Raw genomic sequence first — 18,810 nt, 5'->3', positions numbered from 1 at the left:
ATGACCGACCCCCTCCCTCCCCTCCTTCCCTGACATTGGGTTGCCCCCTACCCCGGGCGTCGTCCAGCGGGTGGTATGGGCACACGCTCATTCTGATGGCGCCAGGGCGCTGGGGCAGTGGCCGTCGCAGCGATGGTCACTTTGTCCGGGAGAGGCCATGGGAGGGGCAAGGCCTCGGTTCTCACCCTCGGGGGCCAAAGACCATGTACAGTAACGGGTTCTGGTGATTTCTGCCGGGTCGTCTGGCTCCGGATGGGGAAGGATCCCCTTGTCTTGCGATCAGTTTAGCTGGTGAATCAAAGATACAGTTGACTCAGAAATACTTTCTGTGAAAGTGGAAACTCTTCTTTCGAGTAGTTCCCCAGCACTCCGTGCGTTGGGGAAAGGAGTGAGTGAGTTCCCCAGCCCTTCTCGCGGTTTCCTGGAGGGTTTGGGAAATCAATTTGGCATAGTGGTTAAGGATGTTAACTCAGGGATTCAAACGAATCTCTGTCCCAATCCTAGCTTCAGCATGTTATCTGTAAATCTGAACCTCAATTTCTTTCTCTGAAAAAGAGGATATAATGATTTTATCTACTGCACTGAGTTATTGTGAGATTAAAATTAATTAATGCTTGTAAAGTATTTCTTACAGTGCTTCATGAGGAGTAGCACTCAGTACATGCTAACAATTGATGAGCAGGTTTCCATGATTCTCCTGTTGGTGATACTGGAGGAGTGTTGTCAGAAAGAGTGGGTGGAATTCAAAGCTGCTTTTGGCACTGGAGTGAAGACGGTCTTGCGATCCCCTCAGGGGAATGTCGGAGTTGGTTGCAGGTACTAGTGTTGGCATCTGCCCTCTCCTGGAGGACGTGAGTTGTACTTGGTTCATTTTTCTATTCCTAGCATCTTCCTTGTGTCAGTCATTGCTTGTAGCCAATAACTGTTGAATTGGAACCGTGGGAAGGTTGGGAGTGTCACTGCCAGAATGTGGATAAATGTGCTTCTGGGAGCAGTGTACCCTAAGAGCTTCCTTTCCAGGAGAAGTGGTGATCCTCGGCATGTGCCAGGGATGGAGAGCACTGAAGGCAAGTGGGACTGATGTGAATAAACACTTCCACATTGTATGCCAAGTGCAGGATTGGAGAAAGGTTCAAAGAAAGTATGTGGATAGACGTTTGCAAAGTCAGGGGGTATTTATACGACCAGGTAGAATCTAGAATGTTTGCAGAGAGGAAGCCAGAGGAAATGGGTTTTGGGTACTATTGCTGGAAAGGAGCGTCTTCCAGTGAAAAAATGCAAGTACCTGGAAGGAGGCCCTGTAGATAAGACCATTCTACAAGTTAAGAAGTATTGGGCCTACTTAGGTATTTATCTCCCTGATTTACCAACTCCTTATCCCTCTACGCCTCCTCCTTTTTCTTCTTTGCTAAAAAGGAAAGAAAAATAAAAGCAGCACACAGTGAAAGATCCTAACAGTACAGAAAGTTTATAAATGAAAAATGAAGGTCCTTCCACCCACCTCTTACCCCTAGTCCCTCTCCTCAAGGATATCTGCTGTTAACTCTTGCTCATAAAACCTTCCAGAAAAAAATTCTTACATATACCAGCAAAAACATGTACATAGATCAGATCATACTGTACATTTTGTTTTGCATCTTGCCTTTTTCCTTAATATATCTTGGTGACTTTTTTTTTTTTTTTTTTTTTTTTTTTTTTTTTTGCGGTACACGGCCTCTCACTGTTGTGGCCTCTCCCATTGCGGAGCACAGGCTCCGGACACGCAGGCTCAGCAGCCATGGCTCACGGGCCCAGCCGCTCCGTGTCATGTGGGATCTTCCCAGACTGGGACACGAACCCACGCCCCCTGCATAGGCAGGCGGACCCCCAACCACCGCACCACCAGGGAAGCCCTTGGTGACTTTTTTATATGAACACAGACAGCTCTAGCTCATTAAATGCATGGTTGCATAGTATTCCACTGTGTGAATGTACCTCATTGATTTAACTTGTCCCCCATTGGTGGACATTCAGATTGTTTCTACTTTTGCACTTGAACAAAAACCTCGTGCAATGGACATCTCTGTACTTTTGATTTGATGTACTTTTGGGAATACATTCAAAAGGGTAAGTTTTTAGCCATGAAATTCTGGGGACAAAAGATGTGTACATTTCAAGTTTTGATAAATATTGACAAATTCCCCACTAAAATGGTGTTCCAAATGACAGTTCCATCAACAGTGGATATTATTACATTGAAAAATGTGATTTTACCAGTCTGATAGGTTTTCTTTCAGTTCTGAGGAAGAACAGAATATGGTGTTTAAAGGTAGCATTCTCTTGTGTCTTGTTTTCCCCTTAATATTTTGATTGCCAAAGCCAGGAAGGTTTGGAGTGGCTGGAAGAGGCGAGAATGACAGTGAAGTCTTAGTCCTGTGAAAACTTTCAGACCTGATTTATTTGGGAAGAGTAGAAATTTTCAGATATCTGACAGTTCTCTTCCTTTCTGAATGAAAATGTTAATTATAACTACTTCGGATGAAAAAAAATTCCCAAAATTATAACTTCCTTGAGTCTAAAATCAATATAAAAAGAATCATCTTGATGACTTAGTCCCATCTATTATAGCCCTGGGCTATAATTTAGTGATGTCCTTAGGTCATTTTGAATATGTAGGAGCATTTAATACCCTTAGCCAAGTGGCCTCGGGCTGATATTTTGAAAAAATTTCTAGGTCTGTTTTTTATAACTTTTTTACCTTTTCCTAACTGTCAGTTCTCACTTTTAAGTTTGTCAGTTTACTTGCTTAGAGAGGCCCCTCTACTTCTTTCCCTAACTGGTTCTCTAGCTTCTAAACTTAATGCATCACTTGTTATAAATATGTGTAAAGTAGATGTACGTTGCCATTTAATGAGGTTGTTGTTGGTCTTTTATGAGTAAAGTCTGTTCGGTTAGCACATAGGCCTTGAGGGATCTATTTGGCCAGTGGAAAGAGTCTTTCTGGGGGGTGGAGGTGCCTCATTTCTGTTGGGTGAGGTAATTGTTGTGTTCCATTTGTTGAAAGAAAGAGTGCTGAAGAGTTGTTAGTTGTGGTTGGCAGCTCTAACTAGGCCTTTTGGGATTCCGATAGAGGGAGAAGATGTAGGAACTTCTCAGAGCTCAGTGAGTCAGTAACTAAAGGGGGTAAGTTGATGGATGGCTGCGTGCTTTGTGTGATGGGAAAAGATGGAGAGGAGAGCTCGGGGAGGGTCAGCTTCTGTCTTCCTCATTAGCAGACGGATTTTAAACTTGATTTATACTTGTTCTACTTAGCAGGTAAGAAAGGAGTATTCCTTTGTATTTAGCAAACCTACTTTGTCCAAAGCACTCTGCCAGGGGCTGTGGGGGAAATCTATGAAGTAAGACAGGGCTCATGCCTTCAAAGGGCTTATAGTCCACTGACAGAGAAGGTCCAGGACATAAAAACACAGAGGAGAGAACCAAGGGTTATGGAGTCAATCAATTAGGAGTGTCTCTGTTGTAAGAGATAGAAAATCCAACTCAGACCAGCTAAAGCAAAAAGGGACTCAATTGGCTTCTGGCACAGCATGAGCTGGGGCTCAGATGGTGTCCCTGGGCTCCCTCTGTTGCTCCTGCTTGAGCTGGGCTGTCATCTGTGTTAGGCTGGTTCCCCTTGTGGTGTAGCAGCAGCACCCCTCACATCCCACGTGCCCACAGAGTAGAGAGCGCTCTTTTCTGGAGACCCCAGCAAACATTTCATTGCTTTTCATTGGCTCTGACCAAGTCGCATGGCCATCTCTGAGCCAGTCACTGTGGTCAGAGGGTAAGATGTGTTGATGGTTTTAGCCTATGTTACCTCTTACACGTCCGGAGCCTGGGGATGGTGCCAGCGTTATGCAAAGCACGTTGGCTGTGGTTGGGGCCAAGGATGATTCCACCAAAGCCAAAAAGGGCACTAAAACCATAAGAATGGAGAATGCATGCTGCGTAGCCCAAGCATCCACTAAATGCTTCCACAAACTTATGGTGATGGGTGTGAGCTGAGACTGTACTTGTCAGTCTCTAAGTTCTGTATTGGGACACTGGAGACCTACCTGGAGACTGTAACTGTTAGATTCAGGTATTATCTATATTTTGAGCCTTGAAGAAAGTAGAATGTAATTTATAAGAGCATGAACTCTGGAGGTTTTGAGTCCTGGCTCTGTTGCAGCTGGATCATCTCCTATCCTCTCTGAGTCTCAAAAGTACAGTATTAATAAGTACAATATTGTAACGTATAATATTAGTACTTACTCGTAGGGTTTTTATAAAAATTCATTGAAAGAATCCATGTAAAATACTAAGTATTGCACCCACATATACAGTTAGGAATAGTTACTTTTCTTGTTTTCATCAGTTAACCCAGTTAGACCACCTTTGATTTTTGTTAGATCCCAAACAGCCCATATTATAAAGACATTACTCAACCAAGGTTTATGGAAGAATTAAAAGAAAAACAAAACAAAACAAACAAACAAAAAACGAACATCTTATTTGTAAGGTTGGGATTTGTGAATTAACTGAAAAAAAAAAATCTTGGCAGAGATCCAGGTTACTCCAAGCGGCAGCAGCTGGTGGAGAAATGGAGCTGCAATCCTATTACGCCAAGCTCTTGGGGGAGTTGAATGAACAGCGGCAGAGGGACTTTTTCTGTGACTGCAGCATCATTGTGGAAGGGCGGATCTTCAAGGCCCACAGGAACATCTTGTTTGCCAACAGCGGCTATTTCCGAGCCCTGCTCATTCACTACATCCAGGACAGCGGGCGGCACAGCACCGCCTCCTTGGACATCGTCACCTCCGACGCCTTCTCCACCATCTTAGACTTCCTCTATTCTGGGAAGTTGGATTTGTGTGGAGAGAACGTGATTGAAGTTATGTCGGCTGCCAGCTACCTGCAGATGAACGACGTGGTGAACTTCTGCAAGACATACATCAGATCATCCCTAGACATCTGCGGAAAGATGGAGAAGGAGGCCGCTGTGGCTGCAGCGGTAGCAGCAGCGGCAGCGGCAGCGGCAGCAGCGCCTCATCGGGTGGACAGTGGAAGCCCCAGTTCAGCCAGGGAAGGGACCTCCTGTGAGACCAAGAGCTTGGTCTCTCCAGCCGAGGGGGAAGAGAGTGTGGATCGGCCCAGAGAGTCCCCCCGTGGTGACTGCAGAGGCTGCCACCCTCTGGCACTGGTGGGGAAAGACAGCCAGGGCAGTGGCTCAGTGGACAGTGACTGCTCCATTCGACCCAAACAGAAGGAGCCCAAGGTGGAGTTCGATGCCGAGGAGGTGGAGGTGGAGGTGGAGGTGGGTGGACAGCTGCAGCAGCATATGGCCCCGCTGAGCCTGGCCCACGGGGAGGAGGGTTTGCCCAGAGGCCAGGCGGTCGACTTGGCTTACAGTAGCTACCACGTGAAGCAATTCCTGGAGGCGCTCCTGCGCCACAGTGCTGTCCAGAGCAAAGAGGACGCGGACCAGCACTTTTCTCGGAGTTTGGAGGGAAGACCAGGTGGTGCAGAAGTAGCAGCCATGAGTTCCATGATGGATGTGCAGACTGACTGGTATGGAGAGGACTCAGGTGAGCTCCATGAGCCTCCATCGTCTGCCACTCATTTAGCACACACTTGTGTGCCTTCTGGTCTCCCACTGTCATCCTCATCACTGGCATTGTCACTATTGTCATCATCATCACCACCATCACCACTGCCACTGTTATCACCACGTTATCACTGCCACCACCACCAGTAGGTATTAATTGAGCACCTGCTGTGGGCAGGGCATTGCCTCTTCACATATGTTTGTCTTTTACCTCTGCAACTAGAGTATAAGCATGTTGAGTGCAGTATGGAGACATGGAAAGAACCCATTCTCTTCCACTAACCAGCAGAGAGACTTTGGTTAAATCATGAAATTTCTTTGAACTCTTTTTGTTCAGGAGATAATCACCCCCACCTTGCCTTTCTCACAGGGTTGAGGACCAAATGAAAAGGTTTTCAGAATTTTTTCTCACATATGAGAACATGTTCTATACAGGTAGGAAATTTATCCTTCTTTGTGTCAATCATGGTGCCTGGCCCACGTAGACACTCAGTTAACATGTTATGGTTGATGGTGTGATTCACTGTAGAATATTTTAGAGTTGAATTTGGTTTCATGTGAGTAAATTTCTTGTATCCTTTGGGAGACTTTTTAAACAGGAGAAAATCAAACAAAAATTTAATAACATGAACACACAGGAGAGACCCAGGAAAACTGAGTCTGTCTGGAGACTTTTAACTTCTTTCTTTTTTTTCATTTTTACAGTTTTTAATGAAAGATTACTTCATTCCTGCATCTAAATTTCATTTTTTAAAAAATCAAGAATGCTCTGTATGTCTGATTAAAACTTGACTTGAAAAACTTGAAAGTACGGTTTCTGGTCCTCAGAGACAGTGGCTTAACCAGCATGTAAAAGGTAGCGGTTGTTTTCAGTGACTACACTGTGGGAACTTGTTGAAATCTAATTTCCGTGTATATAGTAGCACTTCACAGACTGTGTCCCCCTTTCCCATCCATCAGCCCCTCATGATGCCACATGAGTTAGGTAGAAGAAGTGTGGAGAAACTGAGACCCAAGAGGGTTTAGTGAGTTTCTTAAGAATGCAGAGCTGGTAAATGTCACAGCTAATACTAGCAACCCTGGCTGGCTTCGTTTCACTCATAAAACAAACTGTGAAGGCAGTACAAGTGGATAGAGGATTTCAATGCACTGGTTTTGTCTGTCAACCCTTCTGCCTGTAAGCACAAGTATCAAGAAATAGTAATTCAGCTGTACGTCACCCTCATTCAAGTCCATCTGTCCATCTGTAGAGGCAGCTTTCCAGCTACAGGGGTCTGTGGCAAGGCAGCCATCCCAGCCGCTTGCCATGCCTGTTGTCCGCCAGGTGTTGATTTGGTTCACCTGGCTCTGGGCTACATTTATTCCAAGTGCCAAGGCACAGAGTAGGACTGATTTGTTTGGTTACTCCTTTATTTGCTCAAATATTTGAGCACCTTCCTTGTGAAGATACAAAGATAAGTCAGATGTGGCTCCAGCTCTCAAAGAACTGATGGTGTCTTAGAGGAGTTAAGAGGTGTGTAAATGGCACCGTGTGGTAGAAAGGTACTAGGGCTGGAAGACAGATGGAGGTGTGAGTTTCACAGTAGTCCAGAAGCAGAACTGGCTTCCTACTGGTAGGTCAGAGAGCCTTTATGAGGGTGGCATCTGAGTACTCACTACTATATATAAAAGAGATAAACAACAAGGACTTACCGTATAGCACAGGGAACTATATTCAGTATCTTGTTATAACGTATGATGGAAAAGAATCTGAAAAAAATACATGTATACCTATAAAATCACTTTGCTTTACACCTGAAACTAACAGAATATGGCAAATCAAACTATATTTCAATTAAAAAAAAGTGGCATCTGAAGGTAAGAAGAGAAGACATGGGGAGAAATTGTAGCCAGATCATGGAAAAGCTAAACCCATGCTAAAATGTGGGTTTCTATCTGTAGGCACAGGAGAATTTTTAGTAGTTTCTGAGCTTGGGAGTGGACAGGAGAGATTAATTTGGCCTCAGCACAAGATGGTGCAGAGATGGGAGACGAGGGCAGGGAGATGGTCAGGAGGCTGTTACAGTAGTTCTGTGTTCACATTGCTCATCTCTGACACTAGCAGACACTGTCAAAGTACATGGTCCTCCTATAATCTTCTCCCCTGGACCTCCCATCCCCAGCTCCAGCACCTGCCATTGCTTCTTGAAAAGTTCATCTATATCGGCCACCTCCACTGTTTTACTTCCCAATCTTTTCTCAGCCCACTGTGCTCTGACACTACCACCAACTCCCCCTTCCCTGAAACCACTGTCCTGAGGTGAGCTATACATTTCCAGGGCCGATCCAGGGAGTGGTTTTCAGGTGTTATCTTTCTTGACTACTCTTGGTAGTTAACTCTGATCTTTCCTTCTTGAAATTCTTCCCTCCCCTGGCTTCTGACACTACAGGTACCCATTGCTCTCACCTCTGCCCATTCCTTTTCAGCCTCATCATGGGGTCATTTCATGTCAGTGTGTCAGCATTTCACCATTGCCTTGCTTCTTCAACATCTTATTCCTGTTCATTCATTCATTTAACAGATATGTACTGAGCACTTCCTATATGCCAGGCACTATTCATCGCAGTGAACAGAAGACAGTCTTTGTCCTCATGGAGCTGATATTCTAGCGTAGGGAGCCGGACAATAAACCAATAAGTACGTATATAGTATGAAGAAGAACTAAAGCAGGGACAAAGTTGATAGAAAGTGAAGGGGATGCTGTTTTATTTAGTGTTGACCAGGAAGGCCTTTCTAACAGGTTGCCTTTAAGCGAGCAAACTGTAGAGATATCAGGGAGAACATTCCAGGCAGGGGGAAGAGAAAGGTGCAAAGGCCCAGGAGTAGGATCACACTTGGCAAGTGAATGAAAGGAACAGCAAGGATGCTGGTGTGGCTGGAGTGGAGTGAGCAAGGCAGAGAGTTGTGGGGGATAAAGTCAGAGAGGCTGAGTGAGGGCGGACAGGGTAGGGTTTTGAAGGCCATGAGAAGGCCTTTGAATATTGCTCTTAGAAGGAAATCCACCAGAGGGTCTTGGCAGAGAGTGACTTGAGATGACATATATTAAAAGGATCCCGGGCTTCCCTGGTGGCACAGTGGTTGAGAGTCCGCCTGCCGATGCAGGGGGCACGGGTTCGTGCCCCGGTCCGGGAAGATCCCACATGCCGCGGAGTGGCTGGGCCTGTGAGCCATGGCTGCTGAGCCTGCGTGTCCAGAGCCTGTGCTCCGCAACGGAGGGGGCACAACAGTGAGAGGCCCGCGTACCGCAAAAAAAAAAAGGATCCCTCTGGGTATTGTGTGCCGTCATTCTCCTAAGTGGGCCTCTTGCTTCCACTCTTGCTCTCCTGTTGACTAGAGGGGAGCATAGGTGGGAGCCTCAGGACCGTTTAGGAGGTGACTGCAATAACCCAGGTGAGAGCTGTGCTCCTTCAATCCGTGTGGTAGCAGTAGAGAGGTGAGATGGGGTTGGATTAGGACTATACTGTCTCTGAAAGGTAGAGCTGACCACATTTGCTAATGGCTTATATAAGTGGTATGAGAAAAAGAGGCATTAAAGGTGACCTTAAGGTTTTTAGCTTGAGTGATTGATTTAAATGTTATGTTTGTGGTGCCTTTTGGATATCCCGTTGAAGACAGGCAGTAAGTAATTACATTTATATGTTTGGAGTTCTGGGGAGAAATTGGAGCTGAGATATAAATTTGGGAGTCATTAATGGGTCCATGGAATTTAAAACCTGTATGTTCCATGAACCTATAGATCTAGAAGGAGAAGACAAGAGACCTAAGGACTGAGCCCTGACCCAACATTTAGAGGTCAGGAAAATAGGGGAACCAGCGAAGGAAACTGGGAAGGGGCAACCAGTGAGGTAGGAGGGAATCAAAAAGACTGATAGATGCCAAGAGGAGAAAATGTTTCAAGAAAAAGGAGAAATCAGCTATGTCCAGTACTGTGTATAGGCAGATTGAGAGCTGATCATTGGGTTTAGTAATGGAGAGGTCATTGATGAGCAGTATCAATGAAGTGGTGGACAAAGGACCAAAGAGAGTAGCCTTAAAAGAGAACTCAGGGGTTCTGAGTTCTGGCTGAAAGAGCGTATAAGGTTAAGGTTTTTATTAAGGTGGAGGATCTAAAAGCATTTCTTTACTGATGAGAATGATCCAAGAGAGAGGAAGATAAATGATAATGGAAGAGTGAGGGACAATGGATAGATCGAGGAGAGATGGGGGTCCCATGTATAAGTGGAGGGATGGTCTCGCCTTGGATGGGAGGGAGAACAATTCACCCATAGTAACAGGAGTGAAAGCGGATTAGATGGGTTCATAATGGAGGTTGGGGGGTGGCTGGGACCATGTAGACATTCTCTTCTGCTTGCTCCTCCTTCTCAATGAAATAAGAAGCAAGGACAGCAGCTGACAGTGAGGAAGGGGTAGGAGGGGTGGGAGATTTGAGCAGAGGGAAGGTATGAAGTAGTCACTGAGAAGAGTGGGAGTGAATGAACCAGGGAAATACTTAGGGTTATTAGGGTTACTGGGCAGAACCAAGGGCTCTTTTTTTTTTTTTTTTTTTTTTTTTGCGGTACGCGGGCTTCTCACTGTTGTGGCGTCTCCCGTTGTAGGGCACAGGCTCCGGATGCGCAGGCTCAGCAGCCATGGCTCACAGGCCCAGCTGCTCCGTGGCATGTGGGATCTTCCCAGACCTGGGCACGAACCCGTGTCCCCTGCATCGGCAGGCAGACTCTCAACCACTGTGCCACCAGGGAAGCCCCCCAAGGGCTCTTTTGATATTATAGTAGTCAGATGGTGATGGTTGGATTGATTTAAAGTGAGACCGGAACAGAGTTGTGCATTTTTTTCCAGTGACGTTAACTTGCCTTGTTTTACCTACAGAATAGGCAGAGAGTTATATTGAATTAGATGAATGCAGATAGAGGGAGACAGTGGACCAAGGCAGCTGAGGGTATATGCAAAGGAGTGATTTAATTGATGGGCTCTAGGCACTCAGCTGGGGAAGGAGGGGAATGAGGACTCGAGGAGGAGAAGGGCAGTAAAATGACAGTATAGTCCATGGCTTGGACGTCCCGGTAGAGAAGGAACACCTACGGGGTGAGCTGGAAAGATATAAAGCGGTGATTGGAAAGTGGAGCGCTTGAAATGTGGGTTATGCAGTGAGTACAGTTATTGGCAATATCTAGGTATGGGACCATGATTCTCATCCCTGTCCGTACATTAGACTGGGAAGGATGCTTTAAAAATATGATGCTTGGGTCCCACCCCACCCATTAGCTTGGGATAGGGATTGGACATCAATATTTATTTTCATTTTAAGCTTCCCAGATGATTCTAATATGCAGGCAGAGTTGGGAGCTCTTTGTCTAGGATTGGGTGGCTGAGGTGGAGTGGAGGATAAGGTCTTTGGAAGAAAGGAGGTCCGGGAACAGAGAGACCAGGGTATTGCAAGGGTCATTTTCGGTATTCACACCAAGAATTATGCCAGGAGTTGAGTCTGAAGGCAATGTGATCAGGAGTGAGAGGATGATCTAGGGGCTCCTGGATGACTGTAACAAGGATGAGTAGCAGTATATCTGATGGGATGAGCTCCAAAAGATCTTAGGGTTTTTAAGGAAGGAGGGAGGGACAGTGGTCTGGAGATGACAGTGAAGCACAAGGAAGACCACCCTCCCCTGATCCAGGGTGTCAAGGCAGTGGGTTAAGGGAAGCAGGGTGCTTAGGGGAGCGCCAGACCTCAGTTAAAGCAACCACTCCAATCTGCTGAGGACTCTCAAAACTGTATGCTTCTCTTCTTTCCCTGAGCTCCAGATTTATCTGTCTAACCCAGATATTCCCCCATGGATGCTCTGAGCCTGCCTCAAACATCGTAAAACCCAAACAAACCTCCTCATCCATCCTGCACCTGCTTTTCCTCCTGTGTTCCCTGCCTCGGTTTATTCCACCGTCACCCACTAAGTCAGCTAACCCAGAATCAGTGTCATTTAGAATCTTCTCTTTCCCTGCTCTCTCCTCCCCAACGTGGTCATCGAGTGCTATTAATTTTACTTCTCAAACCTTTCTCCTTCTCTCCACCTCCACAGCCCTGGCTTTAATTCATGTCATCGCTCATCCCCTCCCACCTGGACTTCCTGGCTTTAATCTTGCCTCTCTTAAATCCTTCCCCTGCATTATCCCCAGAGGGATCCTTTAAAAGTCAAGTCTCACCTTGTACCTTCCCAGCTTAAAACCCCACCTGCTTAGAGAATAAAGTCCAAGTTCCTTAACATATCAGCTTTGCAGAGGCAGGGATTTTTGTCTTTTCTGTTCACTGCTGTATCCCCAGGGCTTAGAACACAGCCTGGCACATCATAGGTGCTCAGTATAAATTTCTTGAGTAAATGCATGAATGTGACCTTCTTGACCTTTCCTTGCCCTTTCCTTGGCTTCATTCCTCATTCCTCTCCACCCCACTTAATATTTCCTATTCTCATTTACCTCTGTGCCTAAGCATGTTGTTCCCCTGCCTGAGATACCTTTCTCTTTCTCAAACTCCCAGTGAACTCCTATTCATCCTTTAAAACCTTGCTCAAAGGTCATCTCTCCTGTGAAATCTTCTCTGAACTCCAGGAGAGAATTCATTACATTCTTTTCTACATTTCTTCAACACTTTGAATTTTACATGTGTTATATTATATTGTATGAATTTGTTTCCATGTCTTTCTCTCCTGCTAGACTTAACTTCTTGAGGGAAGAAACAGGTATCTTGGTAAAGATGCACCTTGACACAGTGCCTCGCATGTAATAGGCATTCAGGTGAACTGTCTTTTTTTTTTTTTGGAGCAATCAGATCATAAGAGAGGAAGGAAAGTGTTGCGATAATTCATACTTTTCTGCTGGAAAAATAGTTAACAGTTGTTTTTTTCCAAGGATTAACACTGGACCCATTTTACTGAATGTTTTTATAGTCGGGAAGAAGGTGATAGTACAATGCCAGGCTGATGGGGATAAATGACAGGAAGAGTCCACAGTGCCAGAGGAGTGACCAGGAAACTGGCATCTCAGCACCAGTGTGATCAGTGAGAAATAAATAATCCAACATATATATGCAGTGTTGAGCCATGAGCTGCTGCTTTTATTCTGGGAAACAGATTTTGGAGTCACTATAGATTATGCAAAATGTTAAGCATTATCAGGATGGGAACTAGAAACTAAAGAGAATAATCTTCACCAGTACGTAGAATGATGTTGGGTTCTCACTTGACATTCAATTTGCCATACTTTGGGCAGGACCTCAGGAAAGGTAAAGCCCAATTAGGTGTCCTGAGAAGGTCCCAGAGAAAAGGAGTTACTCCCGTGTTGAGAGATACCACAGGAGCCTGGCCAGCTTAATCAGAAAAGAAACACCAAGGTGATGATGATGTGACAAAAATGGTTAACATTTATGAGAGCTTACTATATGCCAGCTGCTGTGCTTTAGGCATTACCTCATTTCATTCTTACCACAATCCTATGAGGTGGGAACTATTATCATCCCTATGTTACAGATGAGTAAAGCACAGAGAAGTTAAGTGAGATGTGCAAGGTCACACAGCTGGTAAGTGGTAGAGCCAGGACTTGAACTCAGGTTTCTGTGCCTGGAAAGCTTGAGTTACTAGTGCCTCCACATATAATATGATGTGATCAAAGTCTGTAAAATTCTGAAGGGCATGGATAGAGGAGACAAATCTTGGAATGCTACAATAAGGGTAACTCAGGAAACTTGAAAGGAACAGTTTTTATACATGTGGGTGATAATCATGTTGTCACCTTAACCGGTGTATGAGCAAGGTGGAAAAAAAAGAGTTCTAAAAAATTTAAGTGAATTTTTAAGACATTTGATGATTTCAGATATATAGAGTTAATATGAACTCCAAACAATGTAGGGTCTGCATCATAGCAAACCACTTCTACACATGCTTGGAAGCTATTATTAGGAGCTGCTGTCAAAGAAAGCATGAATCCTGACCCAGTGGTCTGTTCCATCATAATAGTTTTTTCAAACTTTTGGGGGTCATTAAATCAACTCAGGAGGTTTGTATTAGCCAGCTCAGGCAACCATAACAGAATACCACAGACCGAGCAGTTTAAACAACAGAAATTTATTGTCTCACAGTTTTGGAGGTGCAGAGTCCAAGATCAAGGTGCCAGCAGTGTTGGTGTCTGGTGAGAGCTCTCTTTCTGGCTTGCAGACGACTGCCTTCTTGCTGGTCCTCACATGACCTTTCCTCTGTGCAAGAGTAGGGAGAGAAAGCCATCTCTGGCATAGTTTCCTCTTCTTATAAGGACACCCATCCTGCCAGATTCGAGCTCTACCCTTACGACCTCATTTAACCTTAATTACCTCCTTAAAGGCCCTGTCTTCACATATAGTCACATTGGAGGTTATGGCTTCAATGTATGAATTTGAGGGGGATGAAATTCAGTCTAGAATAGGGTCTCAATCATTATTGTCCTAAAATGAAATCAAAGAGAATAGACATTATCAGAGTGAGTATTATTTTGGGAAGCTTTTCAAGTTGTCCACATGAAGGTATATGTGTCCTAAGGTTGTAATGTAAGCTGTGTTTTCTAACTGTGAGCCACAGAGAAGTTTCAAAGCTGAGGCCTTACAGCATTCCTTGCAATCTTATATGAGAAGCCCACCTTCTCCTCTGGCTGACTGGGAGCCAGAGTGGCAATTTGCAGACAATGTTTTGCTGTGAGATGCTGGTGGAGTTGGGGTCCTTCTTCTCAACCTGGGCTGGTCGAACTCCCCTGCTCTGGATCCCATCCATCGGAGGGCGGCCAGTGTTGTTGCTGCTTACAGTACCATTTGGTTCCCCAGGTGGTGTGCTGGTGGTGCCCATCAAGCTGCACAAGTGTCCTTTCTGCCCCTACACTGCCAAACAGAAGGGCATCCTTAAGCGGCACATCCGCTCACACACGGGGGAGCGGCCCTACCCCTGTGAGACCTGCGGCAAGAGGTTCACCCGCCAGGAGCATCTGCGGGGCCACGCGCTCAGCGTAAGTGGAGGAGCTGGCGGTTCTCTCGGGACGGTGGGGTGGGAGTGGCGGTGGTTCATGACGTTCATCTAATGTGAGGGCAAGGCCAGTCTGTCTTTCTCTTCTCTGTCCACTGGGGTCTTTCCAGAGAATTTTAAACATGTATTTCTGCTACTAAATTACACCTGGGTTGGTGGCACTTAGAGAAAGTTAAAACTTATACGGTAACAGACTAGTTTGCTTAGGAGGAAAGTTAAGAAAGTTTAGACCCTAGTCAGGGATGGTTGTCTAAAGGTAGAGAACACTGAGGCTTAGACAGGGGATTGTGGGTCTGTTCCCTGTGGTGTGATGCCAGAGGTAAGCTGCATTCTCGGTTTCCCACCCAACCTCAGCACCCCGGGGTGGGGAAGAGATATACTGCCATTTATAGGGCTACCTGTGAGCAGCAAAGAGGACTCCAGCCCAAGTGGACCTTCCCTCCCACTGGCTGCCACCTAGGATTCTGTCTCCCATGTGAGTGGGTGATTCCTACCTGCTAAAAAGCATTCAGGCCATTTAGAAAGGCATTGCATTTAAGATCGTCTTTGAGCAAGGCAACCAGTCTTTGGAAAATCCAACATAAAAATGGTTTGGATTTCAAAAGACACTGTCAAGAATGTGAAAAGACAACCCACAGAATGGGAGAAGAATCTTTGTGAATCACTTATCTGCTAAGGATCTAATAACCAGAATATATAAAGAATTCTTGGGCTTCCCTGGTGGTGCAGTGGTTGAGAGTCCGCCTGCTGATGCAGGGGACACGGGTTCGTGCCCCTGTCTGGGAAGATCCCGCATGCCGCGGAGCGGCTGGGCCTGTGAGCCATGGCCGCTGAGCCTGCGCGTCCGGAGCCTGTGCTCCGCAACGGGAGGTGCCGCAGCAGTGAGAGGCCCAGTACCGCAAAAAAAAAAAAAAAAAAAAAAAATTCTTATAATTCAACAATAAAAAGACAACCCAATTAAACAGTGGATGTGAATAGACGTTTCTCCAAAGAAGATAAACAAATGGCCAATAAGCACATGAAAAGATGCTCAACATGATTAGTCACTAGGAAAATATAAATCACAGCCACAATGGGATGCCACTTCACACAAACTAGGATTGCTATAATAATAATAAAAAAACCCAAAACAAATAATAACAAAGTGTTGGCAAGGATGTGGAGACACTAGAACCCTCATATACTGCTAGTGGGCACATAAAATGGTGCAGCCACTGTGGAAGAGAGTTTGGCGGTTCCTCAAAAGGTTAAGCATAAAGTTACCATTAGGACCCAGCAATTCTACATCTAGGTATATACACAAGAGAACTAAAACAGACATTCACACAAAAACTTGCATACAGATGTTCGTAGCAGCATTATTCATAATAGCCAAAAAGTAGAAACAACCCAAACGTCCATCAACTGATGAATGAATAAACAAAATGTGGCATATCTATACGATATATACATTTTATTCAGCCATAAAATGAAATGAGTTCCTGATACATGCTACAACATGGAACAACCTTGAAAGCATTATGCTATGTGAAAGAAGCCAGTCACAAAAGGCCTCCTATTAGGGCTTCCCTGGTGGCACAGCGGTTGAGAATCTGCCTACTAATGCAGGGGACACAGGTTCGAGCCCTGGTCTGGGAGGATCCCATATGCCACGGAGCAACTAGGCCCCTGAGCCACAACTACTGAGCCTGCATGTCTGGAGCCTGTGCTCCGCAACAAGAGAGGCCGCGAGAGTGAGAGGCCCGCGCACCGCGATGAAGAGTGGCCCCCGCTTGCCACAACTAGAGAAAGCCCTCACACAGAAACGAAGACCCAACACAGCAAAAATAAATAAAATTAATTAATTAAAAGAAAAAAAAAAGGCCTCCTATTATGTGATCTCATTTATATGAAATATAAAAAGTGGGCAGACCTATGGAGATAGAGAGTAGATTAGTGGTTGGGGGATGGAAGAGGCATGACTGTTAATGCGCACAGGCTTTCTTTATGGAGTGATGAAAAGTTCTGGAATTAGATGGTGGTGATGGTTGTACAACCTTATGAGTATACTTAAAACCACTGAATTGTACACTTTAAAAGGGTGAATTTTATGGTATGTGAATTATGGTTTTGAAAGAATCCAGATTTAAGATAAGTACAAGGTTACTGACTGCCTCTGCTCTCAGTGCTGGCCCTAGCATACTTGTCTGAGAGTGGCCTTACCCCAAGGCCTTAAGTTTTTGTTTGTCTTTTTTTTTTCTTCAGATTATATCTCCAGTCCATCTTGACAACAGTAGGTCCCTGGGTACCTTTAAGATGTTTCATTGGTTGGAATCCTCATTCCCTCTATTTTTCCACTTTGTACGAGGTCCAGTCTACTGCAGCCCAAAGAGGTGATCTTCAAAGGCTCCATCAGGTTGCAAGGGTCACATACACACTCGGGTTGGCTCAGGCATTGAGGGCTTAGCATAGGAAGCCCAGGAAACCTCAGGGGAAGCAGGGACATAGGTCAGGATGTAACGGCAACTCCAGCAACCTGGGTATCGTTGTTGACCCTTCTCCTGCATCAGCCTCTCTCTGTCACTGCCTCTTGTGTGTATCCTGCATCCAGAGCTCTCTAAAAGAGAGGCTCTGATTGATTCACAGATCCCCTATTGGCTGGAGTTCCTGAAAAGTGCATGCATTAGAAAGATAGCTCCTTATACAGAGGGGACCCCTGGGACTGCTGCCCTCACAAGGAGCTGCACGGAGTAGGAGATCAGGTTCTCTCTTCTAGTATGCAAAGCTCTTTTCATAAGTAAGGAACGCATTTATCAATGAAAAAGTCAAGGGTGAAGCATCTGCTGGCACTTTTAGAGAATACACTGTCTGGCAAATCTGCCTTCCTAATAGCTAAACAATCCAAGGTATGTAAGATGCCATGCCTAAAATCCTAATCGGTTCACTGAGTGCCCTTTATGTGCCAGGCACTAGGGATATAGTAACAAATGTGACAGAGGACAGAGAACATGAATGAGGATAGTTCGTGACCTCTTGGAGCTTAGAATCTAGTGAATTTTACCGATGATTTGTTAGGAATAAAACAAAGGGAGAAGTATAGGTGAGGCTATATAGCTGGGGGACCTAATCTGGCCTGGAGCATCAGAGAAGACTTCCTTGAAAGTCATTAGTGGGAATTCCCTGGCGGTCCAGTGATTAGGACTCTGAGCTTTCACGGCCGAGGACGCGGGTTCCATCCCTGGTTGGGGAACTAACATCCCCATAAGCTGTGTGGCACAGCTGGTGGTGGGGGGAAAGGCATTAATAAGGAGGGAGGGGTGACAGTGGGGAGGAGGGCACACTCCACGCATGTCCGATGGCCCTGGGGTGGAAAGGACCTTGGTGAGGCTGAGACTGTGGCAGAGAGAGCAAGAGGGAGAGTGGTGAGAAATGAGACTGGAGGGTCAGCCAGGGGCCATGTCTCATGGGGCCCTGAAGGCCATGACTCAACCTCTTTTCTGTGACATTTACTGTGCTGGTGATTTTAGGTCCATAGGTCCAACCGTTCAATTATCTGCAAGGGCTGCAGAAGAACCTTCACAAGTCACCTGTCACAGGGGCTGCGGCGCTCCGGGCTGTGTGACAGCTGCACCTGCATTACAGACACACATGATGATGATGACGAATTGATGCCCATCAACCTTAGCCTGGTGGAGGCTTCGTCCGAGAGCCAAGAAAAGAGTGACACAGACAATGACTGGCCAATCTACGTGGAGTCTGGTGAGGAAAACGCCCCCGGCGGAGAGGATTCGGATGATAGACCCCAAATTCAGCCCAGCTTATCAGATGGAGAGATGCTTACGTAGCAATAAATTAGTGGAGAAGAGGGTTTAGAATTTGTTCTTGCCAGTTCTGTGGTTGAAAGCCACCCTTTGTCCAATTTTGTGGAACCCTGAGAGGAACATTTTTTCACTGTTAATTATTTGCCTTTCTGTTAGACTACATGGTGGAGGTTGGATTCTGTGACTCAAAGGACTTTTTAGTGCCGCCCTTGATTTCTGAAAGCTTTCTGAGTGAATCAAGGTTGGCTCTGAGGCATCCCGTTTTTCCTGCCGTGCATCCAAACTCTGGTTTGAAGGAAGATAAGAAAATCTCCATCCTTTTTTCATAGTGTCTCAATC

The 18,810-nt window shown here is 45.6% G+C and overlaps 1 protein-coding gene across 1 annotated transcript; it reads left to right on the top strand.

The window, feature by feature from the left end:
- Positions 1-4,585: 4,585 nt before the first annotated feature.
- On the top strand, positions 4,586-18,495 carry ZBTB8B (zinc finger and BTB domain containing 8B; the record flags this gene model as incomplete). The annotated part of the gene is made up of 3 exons (XM_081224240.1): positions 4,586-5,585; positions 14,476-14,654; positions 18,178-18,495. Exons 1-3 carry the CDS (start codon positions 4,601-4,603, stop codon positions 18,493-18,495), a joined length of 1,482 nt encoding a protein of 493 aa, XP_081080366.1. The 5' UTR covers positions 4,586-4,600.
- Between the last annotated feature and the right edge of the window lie 315 nt (positions 18,496-18,810).

Source organism: Mesoplodon bidens, assembly GCF_964165515.1.
Source record: "Mesoplodon bidens genome assembly, chromosome: 2".
NCBI classification, from domain to species: Eukaryota; Metazoa; Chordata; class Mammalia; order Artiodactyla; family Ziphiidae; genus Mesoplodon; species Mesoplodon bidens.
The sequence above is the reverse complement of the archived record's forward strand: the minus strand, read 5'-3'. Positions and strand labels throughout refer to the sequence as shown.